The following is a 19,306-nucleotide window of genomic DNA, read 5'->3' as shown; positions in this document are numbered from 1 at the left end:
TAGCCAAATACAAATCATTATAACAGATAAACTATAAACCTAAGGCTTTACACAGAATCATGTTCTGATGTTTATAGTAAGTTATACTAGAATCACTTTTCTGAAATCTGATACAAGTTCACTACCATAAACAGTGTGTTGTATAAAATTAAATGGAAAATGTAGCATATTTCACAATTAACATATTATTTAATTGCAACCCATCTTCAGGAATACTGCACTACACTGTTTTCTATTCCAGGTGAGCATTTTAAATGGGCAGTTTTTAAATTAAATACTCTGCATGTCATTGTTCTATTAAATAAAAAGCATTGGGAAATCAATCGTAGTACACTAAAATCTTGATTTATCATTCGATAAATATTCATGTTATCTGAGAAAACTGCCGTCTTCACCAAAAAAAATACGATTTCTTGATTCTGTTTGTTTTAAGGTTTGTACATTGTGCGTGGGTTTACTCTGATCCCTTCAGGGATTCTATTGTGCAGATGGATTATTCATGGTCCTTGCCAGCTTTTCAAATGGTTAATATTTGTTGACTCAGATCTGCTTCCTCCTCTCCCAAACATGCCTGATGCCTTGGCTGGTTTACCGGGAATAAGACATTGGACATTCATTTGCAAGTGTCCGACAAAAGTGTCTTTGATTGAATACTGTATACAGAGCTACAAATGGAAATAAAAGCACCACCTTGGCGATTTTACTGGCGCTGATGAACTCGCAGTTTTCCCAGTATTTTATTCGTTTTACTTAATTGTAAATCCCACAAATACTGTGTCACTGGTTAACCTTTGAGACTACTTCACATATTCGTAATCAGCCGAGCATTAAACCTGAAATATATTTACCCAATCATAATTTATTCCCCCCCCCCCATTACATATACCATTTGTCAACCACCGGATTATTTTAACGATCATATTCTGTCAGTTAAGTTTTAAGATTTGTGTTTGAATATTGCGTATAAAATAAACAACACAAAATAAAACATTTTGGCCAAACTAAATACAAGCCACGAAAACTTAAAACTTTATTTTTGCAAAAATAATCCACGAAAAGAAATGATATTTAAACTAAAGAATTTTAATTGCATTTTTTTTTACATTGCAGTGAACAAAAACAGATCTGAGCTTTGGGTTTAGTCCATTTGTTACACAGGAAAGCCACTTCGGGATTCCCACAATGTTTTCACGGCACCGATCTGTAATCTCCATGATTATTCCCATTGTAACTATCTCCGGGAAGGAGGTCAGAGCAGCGGTTGGGATCAAATAATACTGGTGGATTCTGCACGAAACATAGCACAGACGCTAAGCGTTAAAAGACTGCTTCAAAAAGTCAGGCATGAATTTTTTTTTTTGGTATGGACATCATCGTGTTGCATCAAATCTATCTGTCCTGCAATTTTGCTACATCAACGCACAGTGAGTAGTTAACATGTAACCTGCGGTGATAGCCGGCTACAATGCGAGTACTTGCCTTTTCCCGCGGTCAACCTACTCCACTCGGTTTCTTCCACTGCTCCGTAGCTCTTTAGCGATCTCCTGCCGTCGAGAGAGGCTGAGGGCGATGTCTTCAGCTCCATGGTTCTGCTCACCGTCTGCCGCTCGGTTCCCGCTCCTGTACTGTACTCCCTCTGTCCAATGTTACCCTCTCACTCCATGCTGCTACCTCCTTGGGCTCCTCCTCCTCGCTGATGTAAGGCTGTGAAAGGGATCTTGTCAGGCGTGCGGGGTGGGGGTAGCTCAGGAAGTGCGCATGTGTGTAGCTCGCAGGCTGGGTACCAATGTCAAGTAAAACGGCAACTCCTGACTGGCGTTCACCATGTAAACCAAAGCTAGCTGATTAATCGGATCAGTTCACCACCTCACAACAATAAGCTCTCCGATCTTTATCCACTCCGGATCTAAGTTCATCCAGTTACAGACTAAAGATACTTGGAGTACTCTGGGAAGCAGAGATCCATATCATGACTGGTTTCTTCACTTGAAACAGACAACTGGGCTTACTCTAACCACCCAGAAGGCAAAGGTCATAAGAACATAAGTACATGAGAAATATGAACAGATGCCACTCACAAAGACACTGGAGGAACTCTGCAGACCTGTCGGTATCTATGGAGGGAAATGGACAGCCCATACTTTAGGCTGAGGCTCTTCGTTCAATGCCAACAAGACCAAGGAATTTAATGTGGACTTCAGGAATTGAAGGTTGGGAAAACACACACCGATCTTCTTTGAGGGGTCGGTGGTGAAAAGGCTGAGCAGCTTCAAGTTCTTGGGTGTCAACATCTCAGAAGATCTACTCTGGTCCCAACACATTGGTGCAGTCATGAAGGAGGCATACCAACAGCTGTACTTCATTGGAGTTTGAAGGTATGTGGTATGTCACCAAATACTCGAGTAAGTTTCTACAGAGGTACGGTGGAGAGCATTCTGACTGTTTGCATCACCATAGAGGTTTCACTGCACAGGAGGCTTCAGAGGGTTGGAGTCTCAGCCAGCTCCATCGTGAGTATAACCCTCCTCACCATCGAGAACATCCTCCCTTCTTACTGCCATCAGGGGAGACGTACAGAAGCCTGAAGAACCACACTCAACATTTTAAAAAACAGCTTCTTCTCCTCAACCATTAGATATCTGAATGGTCTGTGAAAACGATCTCACTATTCTCCTTTCTCACTATTTATTTATTTATTTAAATTTATTTATTTATTTATTTATTTATTTACCTATCTATCTGTTTATTTATTTATTTATGTATGTATGTATTTATCTGTTTGTTTGTTTGTTTGTTTGTTTGTTTATTTATTTATTTATTGTAACTTATAGTAATGTTTAGTGTCTTGTGCCACTGCTACAAGGCAACAAATTTTATAACATGTTGACAGTGATAATAAATCTGATTCTGATTCTGTTCACTTCCCTCCACAGAAGCTGCCTGATCTGCTGAGTCCCTCTAGTGCCTTTTGTGTTGCTGCAGGTTTCCAGCATCTGCAGTCCCTTGTGTCACTAAGCATCTGGTTCTTTGAGCCTGCTCTGCTGTTCAGTGAAAGCATGGCAAGTCATCTACCCCAGTGCCACTTTTCAACACCTTTGTGTATTTAATATTACAGCAATATTTGATTAATATTGTAAATATATTGTTTGATTAAGCATTCTTGTTCATTTAAATAGTTCATTACAGGTTACCGTATATGTAAAAATAAGTGAATGGCGTACGTCATCACACCACTGCGTCACATGTGTGCACCTACTAGAGTAAAAACGAAACTGGAAAAATTATCTCTGGGATCCCATCTTCCCCTTTCAATTAGTTTTATGGTTTTAGAGTTATAAAATGTAACAAACACCACCCTCAAAAATGCAATGATTTACCCCAAAATCCAAAACCGCATTGATGTGTGTTTTGAATGAACACGACAAGTGACCTTTGGGGTGAAGAGCTCCAAATGTATACCACCTTATCCTAAGAAATTTCTTTTCTAGTTCATTTCAGATAGGCTATTATAGGAAGGACATGGAACCTTCAAAAAGGGTGCAGAGGATATTTGCCAGGATGCTTCTGGACTAGAGGGGATGTCTTGTGAAGATAGGTTGAAATGGGGCTTTTCTCTTTGAAGCAAAGGAAGATCTACACAATGATAAGAGGCATAGATAGAGTGGATATCCAGAGACAGTGCCCCAGGGTGGAAATGGCTAATACAAGGGGAAATAACTTTAAGAGGATTGGAGGAAAGCATAGAGAGGATGTCAGAGGTAAGTTCTAGACACAGAGTGTAGTGGGTACATGGAATGCCCTGACAGGGGTTATGGTAGAAATAGATACATTAGGGGCATTTAAGAATCTTACACATGGATAGTAGAGAAATGGAGGGTTATGTAGGAGGGAAAGGTTAGCTTCAACTTGGAGTAGGTTAAAAGGTCAGCATAACATCCTGGGCCAAAGGGCTTGTAATATGCTATTCTGTTTTATGGTCTTGTGTGGCGGGGTGGAGATATGTCTCTACCAAAGGAGAAGTAAGGTGCTCCTTCCTTCCTCTAGCCTGCAGGTTACCCTTGGGTAAGATGGAGCACCTGATTGGGGTCACATGAAGCCATGGGAGCAGGTGGTGGATGGTCGCAAGAGTAGCTGATGCATATCACGTCCTGGTCATGTGAGCACTAATGCTAGGCTGGCAATCTGAATGGCGTTGAAACTAGCTGGGGTCACCCATCTTGTGAAGACACTACCCCAGAAGAGGGCAATGGCAAACCACTTCTGCAGAAAAATAATCATGGTCATGGACTATGATCGCCCATGTCATTGAACACGGCAGATAATGATGATATTTTATGTTCTATGTTCACAGTCCCAGGTGGGCTGCTTCTTATTTTGAATCAGCTCCCCAACAGCCAGTTGAAGCAGTTTCCCTGCATCTAGCTTGACAAGACCTCTAAGAATTTTGTATCTTTTGACGAAATATGCCCTCATTCTTCAAAACTTGAGCCTAGAGAGATCTGTCCCAGTATCTTCAATTTCTCCTTAATATGACATCCCTGGAACCAATTTAGTGAGTCTTCCTTCTACAGATTGTATCTCCTTCCTCAGTAAAGACAACAAAATTGTATCTGTATACAACAACATTCCAGGTGCAGTCTCACCAAGGCCATGTAAAATTGCACAAGAAATTCTTGCCCTTGTATTCAAACCATTTCATATAAAAGCTAATATGCAATTTGTTCTCTTAATTGCTTGCCACACTGCATATTTGTCTTTAATAAATTGTGTACAAGTTCACTATGTCCCATTGAACATCAGCAACAACCAATATGGTTAAAGAGCAATGAATGAGAATCTTTGGCCCACCTCATCCATATTGACAAAGTGTCTTCCTGAGATAATCCCATTTGTCTGCATTTGGTCCAAATTCCTCCAAACTTCTCCAGTTCACATGCTTGTCCAACTGTTTTATAAATGTCTGACAAGAATCATCCCTTGTAATGCTGATCATTGAGGCACAGAGAATCTGTATTTACCGGCAAGTAACTTTTATTATCTCAACTAAAAAGCACATGGGTTCTCAAAATAACTACCTGGGTGCACCCCACTAGAATCCCTGATCCTCCATGAAGAGTCAATGAAGAGAAAATACATTACCTGGGAGAGGAGCCTATGCTGGCCAGGCGTTCCTTGTGGTCCTGATCTCCATGTGTCCGTGGGGCTCTCCTTATCCGCGATGGTTGGTCTCTGGTTGCTGGAGAGTTATCGCCCCTACGTATTTGGAGCTCAGGACTCTTATAGTATTCTTCCTCAATTGAACTGGTGTATCCCCGTTCCGTTGGCACAAAGTCACCTGACCTACCTGGGTCACGTTCTTACTGGTTCTAGCTCACAGCTACAGCCAACATTGTTTCATGGTTCTGCCCACCCCAGCCTTGTGTTAAATGAGGTGACCCAGACAGAGTCTAACGAGATTACAGATTGCTTCTTTGGTAAATCAGGCATTTAACATAATAAGTAGCTACCCATTTGAGAATTTTTTCAGGTTTAGCAGGTCACTACTTGTAGCTCATTGTGTCCACCCTCAATTGCTCTGAATAGATTATCCCAGAGCAAGAATCAGTTCAGAGTCCACAAAATGGGGGTGGGGGTGGGGGGGAACAAGGGACAATTGGTTTGTCTGCTTCCCCTGTCCTTGATTCAAACAAATCCACTAATTGTAGACCGTAGTTCTTCTGGTCAACAGTTGTTACTGTGCCTGAATGGAACTGACGTTAATTCTTACAACCTTCACATACATGAGGAGAAAAATCTTTACATCTCCATCTAAAAGTGCCATGTGCAATCATAATAATTTATAATAAATAGAACAGTCAATGTAACATAGAAATACACTCAGATCAGCATGAGTTAATCAATCTGATGGCCTGGTGGAAGAAGCTGTCCCGGAACCTGTTGGTCCTGGCTTTTATGCTGCAGTACTGTTTCCCGGATGGTAGCAGCTGGAATAGATTGTGGTTGGGGTGATTCAGGTCCCCAATGATCCCTACGGGCCCTTTTTTCACACGTGTCTTTGTAAGTGTCCTGAGTCATGGGAAGTTCACACCTACAGATGCACTGGGCTGTCTGCACCACTTTCTGCAGAATCCTGTGATTAAGGGAGCTACAGTTCCCCTACCAGGCAGTGGTGCAGCCAGTCAGGATGCGCTCAATTGTGCCCCTGTAAAAAGTTCTTAGGATTTGGGGGCCCTTACCAAACTTCCTCAACCATCTGAGGTGAAGGAGTTGCTGTTGTGCCTTTTAAACCACACAGCTGGTGTGCACAGACAATGTGAGGTCCTCGGTGATGTGGAATGCCGAGGAACTTAAAGCTGTTTACCCTCTCAACCCCAGATGTCAATCAACTCCATTGATGTCAATAGGGGTTAGCCCATCTCCATTTCTCTGATAATCCACAACCAGCTCCTTTGTTTTTGTGACATTGAGGGGGAGGTTGTTTTCTTGACACCACTGAGTCAGAGAGATGACTTCTTCCCTGTAGGCCACCTCGTTATTGTTTGAGATAAGGCCAATCAATGTAGTGTCGCTGGCAAATTTACAAACGTAATTAGCAGATTATTTGAGCTGTGGGTGGTGACACAGTCATGGTGATACAGGGAGTAAAGGAGGGGATTTAGTACACAGCCCTGAGGGGCTCCTGTATTGAGGGGCTCCTGCCTCTACCACTTCCCCTAGCAGCTCATTCCATTTATTGTACCCACCACCCTCCGTGTGAAAGTCTCACTGCTAACATATGTTCCTGTTCCTGTTGTGCACACTAAAGTGGGTAAACCTCTCCACATGGTATTTCATTTGACAAGTTCCCACCTGCTCACTCATCTTGTCCTTACTCACTAGGGATGATGGGCCGGTACGCAAATCACCAGAACATGATGGGTGGTATTCAACGAAGATTTGCACTGGAGGATTATCAATTATTCACCAAGTTTATTAGGATATATAGTCACATATCATGTTTGCCAGGGATACAAAGACATCAATGCAATGGAAGAATAATTCTGTGGCAAAGGGATTTCAGAATCGCAAGACTGGAATTAAAAGAAATAGACCAGACTGCTATCTAAATATAAGAATAAACATCTATACCTAAAAAAATTAAAGAGATGTAATATACAGTTCCCTGCAAATATAGTTAGGAAGCCAGCCAAGATTCTTGAACAGTATGGTATTAATTTTATATATTGCACTATACTGCTGCTGCAATACAAAACAAAAATGAATTTCATGACATATGTGATAAACCTGATTCTGATATAGGTCTTTATTGTGGACTGAGAGGGGAATCATGATTGGGAAAGTGGGTAGGGAGATGGGAGGGAGTGGGAAGTACCCTGTAATGACCAATAAACCAATTGTTTTGAATCAAATGACCTTGCCTGATGGCTCAGGGGCGTGTGTGTTTGCACCCATGCCACCCCTCACCCTGGCACTCCTTCTTGGCCACCTTTCCCCCACCCCTCTTGTAGCACTCCACCCTCACCATTCCCAATTTTATTTCCCTCCAAATTTACAAAGTTGTTTTCCACTCCACATTGAACAATATATATGTGCCTAAGAATTTTGCACAGTACTGTAAATAAAAAAAATTACCTAAATGTAAAAATAGTGATAACATAAACAAGTTTAGAAGTCTCAACCATAGATCAATAAAGTATAAAAGAAAATTATTAAATATAATATAACTGCCTTTATGCCTAGTAGGTAAGAATGGTACTTGGGTATTTGTGCCCTGGACGACTGTGTCCCGGTCATTAGCGTGCCTGGACATTTGTGTCCCGGTCATTTGCATCCCACGGTAACAAAGCCCGTGATATATATACTAAGCCTAAGTAAATATATATATTTACTATGCAAAAATCTAACCAACCTTGTCTTAAATATATTTACTGAGGTAGCTTCCACTGCTTCATTGGGCAGATAATTCCTCAGATTTCCCCCTCTCTGGGAAAAGCAGTTCTTCCTCATTTCTATCCTAAATCTACTCCCCCAAATCTTGAGGCTATGCTTCCTAGTTCTAGTCTCGCCTACCAGTGGAAACAACTTTCCTGCCTCTATGTTATCTACCCCTTTCATAATTTTATATGTTTCTATAAGATCTCCTCTCATTCTTCTGTGAAGAGTGCTAGACCTTTAGGTATTTATTCCAGTAATATGGCACAGTGCTGAAGTCAGGTGCTACTTGTAGATATAAGACTCATGTATTTCTTTTAATTGGAGGTAGCTGGGATAAAGGCATATGTAGTAAAAAAAGATGAAGACCAACCACAATCCCTTAGGAAAAGGTTAGAGTGTTACTATAGCTACCCATTTCAATTCTATTTCCCATTCCCATTCTGACATGTCACTCCATGGTGTCCTCTACTGCTATGATGAGGTCACCCTCAGGTTGAAGGAGCAGTATCTGGTATTCTGTTTGAGTAGCCTCCAACTGGATGGCATGAACATTGATTTCTCAACCTTCCAGTAACTGCCTCACCCCCTCACCATTCCCCATTCTTGTTTTCCTCTCACACCTTCTCTTCTTACCTGCCCATCACCTCCCTCTGGTGCTCCTCCACCTTCCCTTCTTCCATGGTCTTCTGTCCTCTCTTATCAGTTTCCCCCTTCTTCAGCTGTTTATCTCCTCCACCAATTAACTTCTAAGCTCTTTACTTCACCCCTCCCCCACTCCCAGTTTCACCTATCACCTGCCACCTTGTACTTCTTCCTCCCCTCCTCCCACCTTTTCATTTTAACTTCCTCCCCTTTCATTTCCGGTGCTGATGAAGGGTCACGGTCTGGAACGTCAACCTTCATTCCCATCCATGGAAGCTGCCTGACCTGCTGAGCTCCTCCGGCACATTGTGTGTATTGCCGGAGAGTTAAGTGGCATTGGTTCCATTTTTCTACGAGAATTTTAAAGTTGAGGCATTACCAGCGGACATCAGCAAACATAGGGTACAGTAAATGAATGAGAATAGGCACAGGTCAGGAACAGAGTGGCAAAGCATACAATGCATTCAGGTTTATGGATAGTGCATACTATCAAACCATATATTTGATAAAGCATAACAAGTGTGGCCATTTAAGGTTGCATACTACAAGCAGAAAAATTGCATTTTCTTTACCCTGATCCTTTTGATATATACCTAAGGGTATAAAATAATTGTATTTGCAATGAAAATCAAAATTGTTACTGATTCCTTTCCCACCCACGAACATTAAATTTGTATGCTGTCTTTAGGAATTAATGTTTATAAGTTTTTAGTTCAGAGTGAATAGTGTAGGCGGAACAGAAAGTTGCAAAGAGACATTGATAGTTTAAAAGCATGGTAAAAAATATAATTGGAGATGCAAATAACTATGAGGAAACATACCTATCTGCTGTGTCCAAAGGAAGGAATCAATAACTAGTTTCATTTTCATTGGAAATAAAATTATTTTATACCCTTAGATGGATAAGGGTATTTTCTAAATACGGTACAAAGCAAAGTTTGGAGAAACAGAGGATTAATGATGTACATACCCCTCAGTGTAGAGAGGGAATTCCAGAATTTGGTGCCTCAGCAGTTGAAGGCATTGCTCCCAGTATTAGGCAGATGGAAGTGTGATGTGATCAGGAGACAAGAAGGGATGATGAACAAACTGTACATATTGAAGTGCTGGAGAACAAAGAGAAGCCATTTGAAGGTGGGGATGAGAAGGAGGCGCTGCTTAATGGGCACTTCAGGTACCTCAGAAGGTCATACTACCAATGGGCTGCAGTCCACACTTCAATGGCATAGTCATAGTGAATAAAGCTTCAAAACTTCAAAGTAAAACTTATTATCAGAGTACATACATGTCAGCACATACAACCTGAGATTCTTCTTCTGTGGTATACTTAGCAAATCTTTAGAACGGTAACTGTAAATGTGGACAACAAACTGTGCAAATGCAGATATAAATAAATAGCAATGAATAACGAGCATGAAATAACAAGATAAAAGAGTCCTTAAATAAGTGCAGTTATCCCCTTTTGCTCAAGAGCCTGATGGTTGAGCGGTACTATCTGTTCTTGAACATGGTGGTGTGAGTCCTGAGGATCTTGTACCTTCTAGCTGATGGCATCAGTGAGAAAAAAAGCATGGCCTGGGTGGTGAGGATGATGGATGCTGCTTTTCTATGGCAAAGGTTTCATGTAGATGTTCTCAATGGTTAGGAGGGTCTTATCTGTGATGTACTGGACTGAAACCACAATCTTTTGTGGAATTTTCTGCTCAAAGGTATTAGTGTTTCCTTACCAGGCCATAATGCAGTCAATCAGCACATTTTCCACTGGACATCTATAGAGGTTTGCCAAGGTTTTGATGACATTCCAAATCTCTGCAGACTCCTGATGGAAGTAGAGGCACTGTTGGGCTTTCTTCCCAATTATATTTTTATGATGGGTCCACAATAGGTCCTCTGAGATAGTGATACCCAGGAATTTAAAGTTTCTGAGCCTCCCATGATTACTGGCTCATGGACCTCTGGTTTCCCTCTCCTGAAGTCTACAATCAGTTTCTTGGTCTTTTTGACACTGAGTGAGGAGTTGTTATGACACCACTCAGCCAAGTTTTCCATCTCCCTCCTGTGTGCTGATTCATCACCACCTTTCCCCATTTCCCCATATTAACCACATTACCTCATTTTCAATTCCATCTTCAATTATTTTTACCATTCTCTTAAACTATCGATGTTACTTTGCAACTCTCTGCTCCCAATTGGTACAGTGAGCATATCAGTAGCACAGTCGTAGAGGATGACTACATTCCCCATATTTAATCCTATCTGCAATTGTTTTTCTTTACTATTCTCTTAAACTATCAATGCCTCTTTGAAAATTTCTTCTCCCACATACAACTAAAGACTTATAAATCTTAATTCCTGAAAACCACATAAAAAGTCAATGGTTGTGGGTGGGAAAGGAATCAATAATTGTGGATTTTCATTCTGAGTTCATTGTGATTCCGGGGACTGCTAGCTGTTGGAAATCACCGGAAGACAGATGGGAATGTGCCTGACCTCTCACTGCACTGTGGCACAGAGTCATAGTGGTTCAATTTTGTAGATGGTCCCTCAGGATTTCAACCACAGCATCTGGCACATCTAGTGTGGCCACATTCTTAGAAATCAGTTGCCAATTATCACTAAAAAGGTAAATATATCTCAGGTTTTTTTTCTTTACTTCATGTTCAAATGATTTTTCTAGTCCATATTTTTGATGATGACAGAGTTAATCCAGGGTTTAAAATGTTTTAAATTATTGAGATACAGCTCAGAGTAGGCCCTTCTGCCCCTTCAGCCCATTCATGTTTAAAATAAATGCATTACCTTTCAATTTTTAAACTTCTTTATATTTTTTTGATATTATTCATATCAATGTCAACTGTTCCAAATGCTTCTCTGTATCAGGGGCATTTTGAAATATGAGGGGCCAAAGATGGACAGAGCAATGCTTGGGTGGGGCCATCAGATGCAAACTGCCACACACAGCCCAACCCATTCATAAAACAGCCACAGAAGCAAGGCATCAAGATCATTGGAAGCTGCTTTGCTGTAAAAAAAAATAGGTGGGACTACAGGGCTGGTATTGTGAGTGAGCGTGGACGGTGAGTCGTGTCAAACTCACCCATTGTGCAAAGAGTTAAATGGGCAAATGAACAAACAAACTCAATGTCAGCAAGACCAAGGAGTTGATTATTGACTTCAGGAGGAGGAAACTATAGGTCCATTAGCCAGGCCTCATAGGAGGATCAGAGGTGGACAAGATCAGCATCTTTAAATTCTTTGGTGTTAACATTTCAGAGGACCTGTCCTTGGCCAAGCACATAAGTGCAATTGTGAGGAAAGCACAGCAGCACCTCTACTTCCTTAGCAGTTTGCAAAGATTCGGCATGACATCTCAAACTTTGACAGACATCTATAGATGTGTAGTGGAGAGTATATTGACCGGCTGCATCACAGTTTATGATGGAAATACCAAGACTTTTGAATAGAAAATCCAACAGAGTTCTGGTTATGGCCCGGTTTATCACAGGTAGAGCCCTCCCCACAACTGAGCCCATCTGCATGAAGCATTGTCACAGGAAAGCAGCATCCATCATCAGATACCCCCAGCACCTAGGACATGCTCTCTTCTCAATGCTACCATCAGGAAGAAGATACAGGAGCCTCAGGATGCACACCAGGAACATTTCAGGAACAGTTATTACCCCTCAACTATCAACCAAAGGGGATAACTTCACTTAACTTCACTTGCCCCATCATTGAAATGTTTCCACATCCTATGGACTCATTTCCAAAGACACTTCATCTCATGCTCTCAATATTTATTGCTTATTTATTATTATTATTATTATTATTATTATTATTATTATTATTATTATTATTATTATTTCTTTCTTTCTTTTTGTATTTGCAGTTTGTTGTCTTTTGCACACTGGTTGAACACCCAAGTTAGTGTGGTCTTTTGTTGATTCTATTATGGTTATTATTCTGTTATGGATTTATAGAGAATGCTTGCAAGAAAATAAATCTCAGAGTTGCATATGGTGACATATCTGCATATGTCCTTTGATAATTACTGTGACTTTGAACTTTGAAGTTTGGTGTGTGTTAGGACACAGGCAGCTAAGGTTTGGAAGTCTGTGGGCTTACAGATGGAGGAATGAGAGGCTTGACCTCAAGGATGCGTTTGACAGCATGACTGAAGGTTTCAGCAGCAGATGAGTTGAGGCCAGGTTGTATCAGATGATGTAATGGGGGGGGGGGAATGGACAGTCTTAATGATGCTTCAAGGGTGAGCCTAATCTATGGCTGATATTATAATCCTATTCAGGAAAATTATGATGATGAGCTCAAAAATTGTTAGTAACTGGGTCTCATGTTGTTAGGAATAGTTGGTCACTTCACAACAAATTCTGGATTAGCTTCTCTTAAAAATAAGTTCCCACTGCTGTCTGTAAGGCATTCTCTCATGACCACATGGGTTTCTGGTTTCCTCACACATTCCAAAGCCATATGGGGTGGTAGGTTAATTGACACCTGGGTGTAATTGAGCAGCGCAAACCGGTTGGGCCAGAAGGGCCCGTTACTCTGTTGTATCTGTAAATGTAATTAAATTATTTTATTTGGTATTCTATAGATCATTAAGATTCCTAACTCAAGTAAAAAAATTGGTTTGTAAATATAGACCAAGACTCAAAAGTCTTACAGTTAATCTCTTCTAATTAGAAGAGTAGCATATATTGTACTAAGGACTATTATCAGTTTCTTTTAATGTAAGATGAATATCAAAAAGAAAGAAGACCATAGTTCTAAGATCATTTCTTTTTCTAGGCTATAACATAGGGAAGTTCAACCACTTGGATCAGTCCTTGGGATTTAATTCATATGCCTCATGAAGGATGAAATCTCTCTGGTATAATCAAATTCTGAGGCACCAATTTTTTTAAAAAGTGAAATGAAAATAATTTATGTCTATGGTAGGTTGAGACTAATTTTTCAATTTACTGAAGCCTGAAATTTCTATTAAAATAATGTTCCACAAGCCGCCCAGAGCATGTTTAAAGATTTACGCTCTGCTATAACTGTTACTCTACTTCATGCCCAGGTTGTAATGGAAGATAGAATTACACAAACTTACTTCTCTGATATTTTCATGTTAACAAATGCACTTTTCAATTCTGTTAAGGAAAATAATGATTCTCAAACTGATAAATAAGGCAAAAGTGAGATTACCTGGAAGACTATTGAGTTTTCTTCATAGAAACATTCAATAGTAACTGAATGAATAATGGTATCCAAAAAAAACTGAACTGTAAACAACATTATGAATTATCAAAATGAAATAGAAATTATCACAGGTGTCTGAGAACCTGGAGATGCTAGTCAGAAATAAAGTAAAATTACTTCTTATGAAGGTAAAAAAGTTTCACTAAGTATAGTGTAATGATATTAATTACTTTTTCATTTCAAATGAAGCCAAAACATTATTATAATAAAATGCAATATTATCAGGAACACTTGTATTCATAACGTGCACTCATAAATGGATCACTGATATAAATGATTAATATATCAATCAATCAAAAATATATAATTGTATCAATCTAAAATATATCATTATCTCAATCATCCAGAATTTCAGCATCAACACATTGGAATACAGTAACTTAATCTCCCATAAATTGAAAAGTTTTCTTTTGGCATGCATGAACAATGGATAAAGTTATGATACTTTGTTACACCTGTGCCCCCTCCTTTTTGAGAATCGCAAGATCGCTATTAATTCAGGTCAGGAGACCTAGGAAATGAGAGAGAGACGTTTGGAATGTCCTGGCCCTCAGCGATTTCAAAGCCACGGGAACCGGCCCTTGTCTCTTGGAGATGGAATTGTGTATTGAGCGCTGTGCTTCCTGGAAGGCCTCCGGCAACGTGGGCTGGTTGGGGGATGGCATCATTCCACCCTGATTGACATCTGAGACCCCGTGAGTGGGGATAAAAGAGGATCTGGGGAACGGCCCCTTCAGACGCACCAGAAGAAACGCTAGAAATCCTGTAACAGCGTAATAGCGAAAGCCGGTGGAAAGCCCACGTGCGTCCTTTTCCATTTGCCTCGGAATTGGTGGGCCTTACCACGGAAGAAAGGCTTTAGCTAACAGAAAGGAGAAATCAGCCCCAACGACTCTCGAAGGATTGACATCATAAAAGGAATGGGCAAGTTTTAAACTCTCTCTCTTGACTCCAACCAAAGGCTGCAGCCTGCAGCTTGAATGAACTTGAGTGACTTTTATATTTCCATCGGACAATACATTATCCCCTAGATAACGATAGAGCTATTTCTTATTGATTATTATTATACCCGCGCTTTTAGGTTTAGTATTGACGACGTATATTATCTGTATGTTTGCATCGATATTATTTTTGTGTATTTTTATCAATAAATACTGTTAAAAATAGTACCATCAGACTTCAACGGACCTCTCTATCTTTGCTGGTAAGTGACCCCAGTTACGGGGTACGTAACAACTTAAATATTTTAGATATTTCTATGGTTCCAAAGAAAGGGTCAAGTTTATAAAAGGTCTTGCTCTCTAAAAGTGAATGTTGGATAGCTTCCAAAGTTTCTCTAGTACACAGAGATGCCTTTACTTTTCACATGTTCTATTTTATGAAGCTGAACGAGCTTTCTTTTAGATTTTCCAGACAGATTATTCAGCAGTGATAATAACAGGGGATGCAGTTTGTTTGCACCTGACTGGAAACAGGCATTAACGCACACTCATTAGTCCTCTCTTCACTTTTTACAAGATGCAAATGAAAGTCTTAAAAATATGTAAAAGCACGCTTTGTCGAGCATTTTCACTCTATTCACAACAAAGGCAGGCTTTCCCAGTGGCCGGCCATTTTAATCCCATTTTATATTCCCATTTAATCCATGGCCTCCTCTACTGCCACGATGAGGCCATTCTCAGGTTGGAGGAACAACACCTCATATTCTGTCTGGGTAGCCTCCAAACTGATGGCATGAATATCAGTTTTTTTTAACTTCTAATAATTTCTCTCTTCTCCCCCTTCTCTTTTTCCATTCCCCATGCCAATTCCCCTCTTACTCCTTCTTTTCTCCTCACCTGTCCATCACTTCCTTTTGGTGTCTATCCTCCTTCCTTTTCTCCCATGGTGCATTTTCCTGTCCTATCAGATTCCTTCTTCTTCAGCCCTTTAACTTTCCCACCTATCACCTTCCAGCTTCTCACTTCTTCCCCTCTCCCCCACACACCTACCTTCCCATTCACCCTGTTTCACCTATCACTTGCCAGCATGACCTCCTTCCTCTCCCTCCAACCTTCTTTTTCTGGCTTCTTCCTCCTCCTCTCCAGTCCTGATGAAGCGTCTCAGGGCTGAAATGCTGACGGCTCATTCCTCTCCGTAGAGACGCTCCCTGACCTGCTGAGTTCCACCGGCATTTTGTGTTCGTTCCTGTCAATTAAATATTGTTTTGTGGGGCTATTACTCACTTTGGCTCATCCCTTGAGGAAGATAAAGAGAGGAAAAGTGTGAAGAAGCTCATGTTAACAGGAAATAGTACCATTGTAATTATGTGAGAACTGAGGGCAGAGATTAAGAAGAAGTCTCATACACACCTTGGAGGCCCGGTTAAAGTGAAAAGGACAAAGAAAGTAGATGTTGTCAGCTGTGGAATTTGCTGCAGTTCTTGATGCTTGAATATTTAATGTACCATAAACCAAAAATTACAGAGGTACATTATTTATGAATGAGCCAAAGTAAAACCATGTGAGTTGATAGGCTGTAATCACAGTGCAATAACAGGAAAGATGATTGTATTCACAGTTTATAGAAAGAGAGTAAATAACATGTACTTTTAAACCAGGTCCGCTTGCTTTCAAGAGTGACATTTGTCCTATCCTAAACTGCCTACCAACACCACTCCACAAGACCACCCTGTGCCTAATGTGAAACCACCTGCCCAATTTAAATTGCCTGGCCACAGCCTGGCTGTGTATACACCGAAAATCATAGTTTCCAATAGAATCTAAAGCTCCTCACTCCAGCATATGGTGGAAAGAGGAGACGTTTATTAGGTATTAAACATAGAGAATTTTAATTTTTGACATGTTCCCTACTATGAAAAAATTAATCATGCAACAACTCAAAAGATGGTTTATTTTGAAGTCATGGTATCCATCAAACATGACAGCATTTAGGAGCATTGGAGCAATGTTGAAGTGTGAGTTAGATTTCGAGCACAGACCACTTATTGCACCACTGGCTGTTGAATGTGTAATGAACAGCGGCTCTCCCTCCACAGGACCATTGCTTCATCCAAAGAGGCGAGTATAATTTCTGAAGTTTATGGCTGCCCTGTGAAGCAGATCGGACGTAATTGCAACACAGAAAATTTACCACAGTAACATACCTGAAAAGCATTATTCAACACATAATATTCTTACAGATTCTGAAAGTTAAGGCCTTTTACAGTCTACATTTCCTTCCTTTAATTAATTACTTGGAAAGTGCACACGAAGCAAAGATCACTACACATGACACAAGTAATGGAATCCAAATAATATACCCTTTATTTAGGTGAATGATTGGAAAATCATTTGTGGCAGCGTGGTAGCAATGTGTTCAGCACAACGCTTTACAACACAGGCAACCTGGGTTCAATTCTCGCCGCTGCCTGTAATGAGTTTGTACGTTCTCCCCGTGACCCTGTGGTTTTACTCTGAGTGCTCTGGTTTCCTCGCCACACTCCAAAGACATACCAGTTGGTAGGTTAATTGGTCATTGTAAATTGTCCCATGATGAAGCTATAATTAAATTGGGAATTGCTGGGTGGCGTGGCTCGAAGGGACGGGAGGGCCTATTCCATGCTGTATCTCAATAAAATTTTAAAAGTATATGTGTTTTGACCAAACAATCTTTATTCCCTGTGCTTAACACTTAATGCCCAGATACATGATGAAAATCTGTCTGAATTTCTCCTGCTGTTTACTATTTGCAATATATGTCATTCTCCCAAAACTTCCTAAAGATTGTGGCAACTTTGTGCGTGGCCAAAAATCATAAAATTATAGAAGTGAGTTACTCTAACTGGTCCAGTGAGAGTTGCTTGTTTACTCATTATTCCCTCCTTCCCCATAATGATCCTTCTTGTTTCAGTATGATTTAAAAAGGCCAGAGGCTTTGCTCATGCTGAGTGAAAGGACATTACATCACGGGGGGGGGGGGGGGGAATGCAGAGGTAGGGGAAGGTTATGACCCTCAAGCAAATAATTCTGACATATCATAAAAACATTAGTGTTTTCAAACGTGATCTCTTCTATTTTTGGGAACATTGGCCTCAGCTCCTGAATTCTGGACTGAAGGCTTGTGTTGAGTGTGTTGGGTATTGTGGTCGAACTCTGCTCTCAGCTGATGATAACCAGATATCATAAGTACCCCCATATTCCATATATATTTCATATATGTGTAGGCAGTTTACAGTTGAACACTGAATTTTCCACTTTCAGTTAATCAACACACTTGTGTTATCCTCCCACACACACTTAGCAATCGCCTTCCTTTGTTAACCTCTCCCATTACCCTCTGCCCCCACCAGTGGTTCCACCTGCCCATTATCCCCTCTCCACCATCTATTAATCATCTCCTCCTTATCTGGTTCTACCCATCCCCCTCCAACCTCTGCTCTCTGTTCCTCTCCTCCAACTGGTTCCATCTACTCCTCATTGCCTCCCCATGTGGTTCCTCACATGACTTCAAAGTTCAAAGTAAATTTATTTGTAAAACCCTGAGATTCATTTTCCTGCAGGCATTCTCAATAAATCCATGACAGAATGATAAACATAATAGAATCAATGAAAGGCCACACTAACTTGGGCGTTCAACCAGGGTGTAAAAGACAACAAACAGTGCAAATACAAAAAGAAAGAAATAACAATAATAAATAAATAAGCAGTAGAAATAAAAAAATATGAGATGAGAAGTCTTTGAGAATGAGTCAATAAGATGTGGGAACATTTCAATGAGGGGGCAAGTGAAGTTGAGTGAAGTTATCACCTTGGTTCAAGAGCCTTATGGTTGAGGGGTAATAACTGTTCCTGAACCTGGTGGTGTGAGTCCTGAGACTCCTGTACCTTCTTCCTGATGGCAGCAGCAAGAAAAGAGCATGTTCTGGGTGGTGGGGGTCCCTGATGATGGATGCTGCTTTCCTGCAACAATATTTCATGTAGATGTGCTCAATGGTGGGGAGGGCTTTACCCGTGATGGACTGGGTTATATCCACTACTTTTTATGGGATTTTCTGTTCAAGGGCACAGGTATTTCCATACCAGGCTGTGATGCAGCCAGTCAATATACTCTCCTCCACACATCTATAGAGGTTTGTCAAAGTTTCAGATGTCATGCCAAATCTTTGCTAACTTCTAAGGAAGTAGAGGAACGGCTGTGCTTTCTTTATATTTACACTTATGTGCTAGGCCCAGGACAAGTCCTCCGAAATAATAACACAGAGGAATTTAAAATTGTTGACTCTCTCCACCTCTGATCCTCTGATGAGGACTGGCTCACAGACCACAGGTTTCCTCCTCCTGAAGTCAATAATCAGCCCCATGGTCTTGCTGACCTTAAAGGAGAGGTTGTTGTTATGGCACCACTCAGCCAGATTTTCAATCTCCCTTGTATGTGCTGACTCATCACTACCTTTGATTTGGTCCACAACAGTGGTGTTGCCTGCAAA

The 19,306-nt window shown here is 40.6% G+C and overlaps 1 protein-coding gene across 2 annotated transcripts in view; it reads right to left on the bottom strand.

Moving 5' to 3' along the window:
* mpv17l (MPV17 mitochondrial membrane protein like) overlaps window positions 1-19,306 on the bottom strand; it is a 101,065-nt gene that overhangs the window by 48,052 nt on the left and 33,707 nt on the right. The window contains exon 1 of one of the 2 annotated variants that reach the window (XM_073060508.1): window positions 1,480-1,751. The exons of the other annotated variant lie outside the window; for it this stretch is intronic. Coding sequence (XP_072916609.1) covers window positions 1,480-1,585 — 106 coding nt within the window. The 5' untranslated portion in view covers window positions 1,586-1,751. Of the gene's footprint in view, window positions 1-1,479; window positions 1,752-19,306 lie in introns of those variants that run through there. 2 annotated transcript variants of the gene reach the window in all.

Source organism: Hemitrygon akajei, chromosome 11 (assembly GCF_048418815.1).
Source record: "Hemitrygon akajei chromosome 11, sHemAka1.3, whole genome shotgun sequence".
NCBI lineage: Eukaryota > Metazoa > Chordata > Chondrichthyes > Myliobatiformes > Dasyatidae > Hemitrygon > Hemitrygon akajei.
Note: the sequence above shows the minus strand (reverse complement) of the source record. Positions and strands in the feature narration are given on the sequence as shown.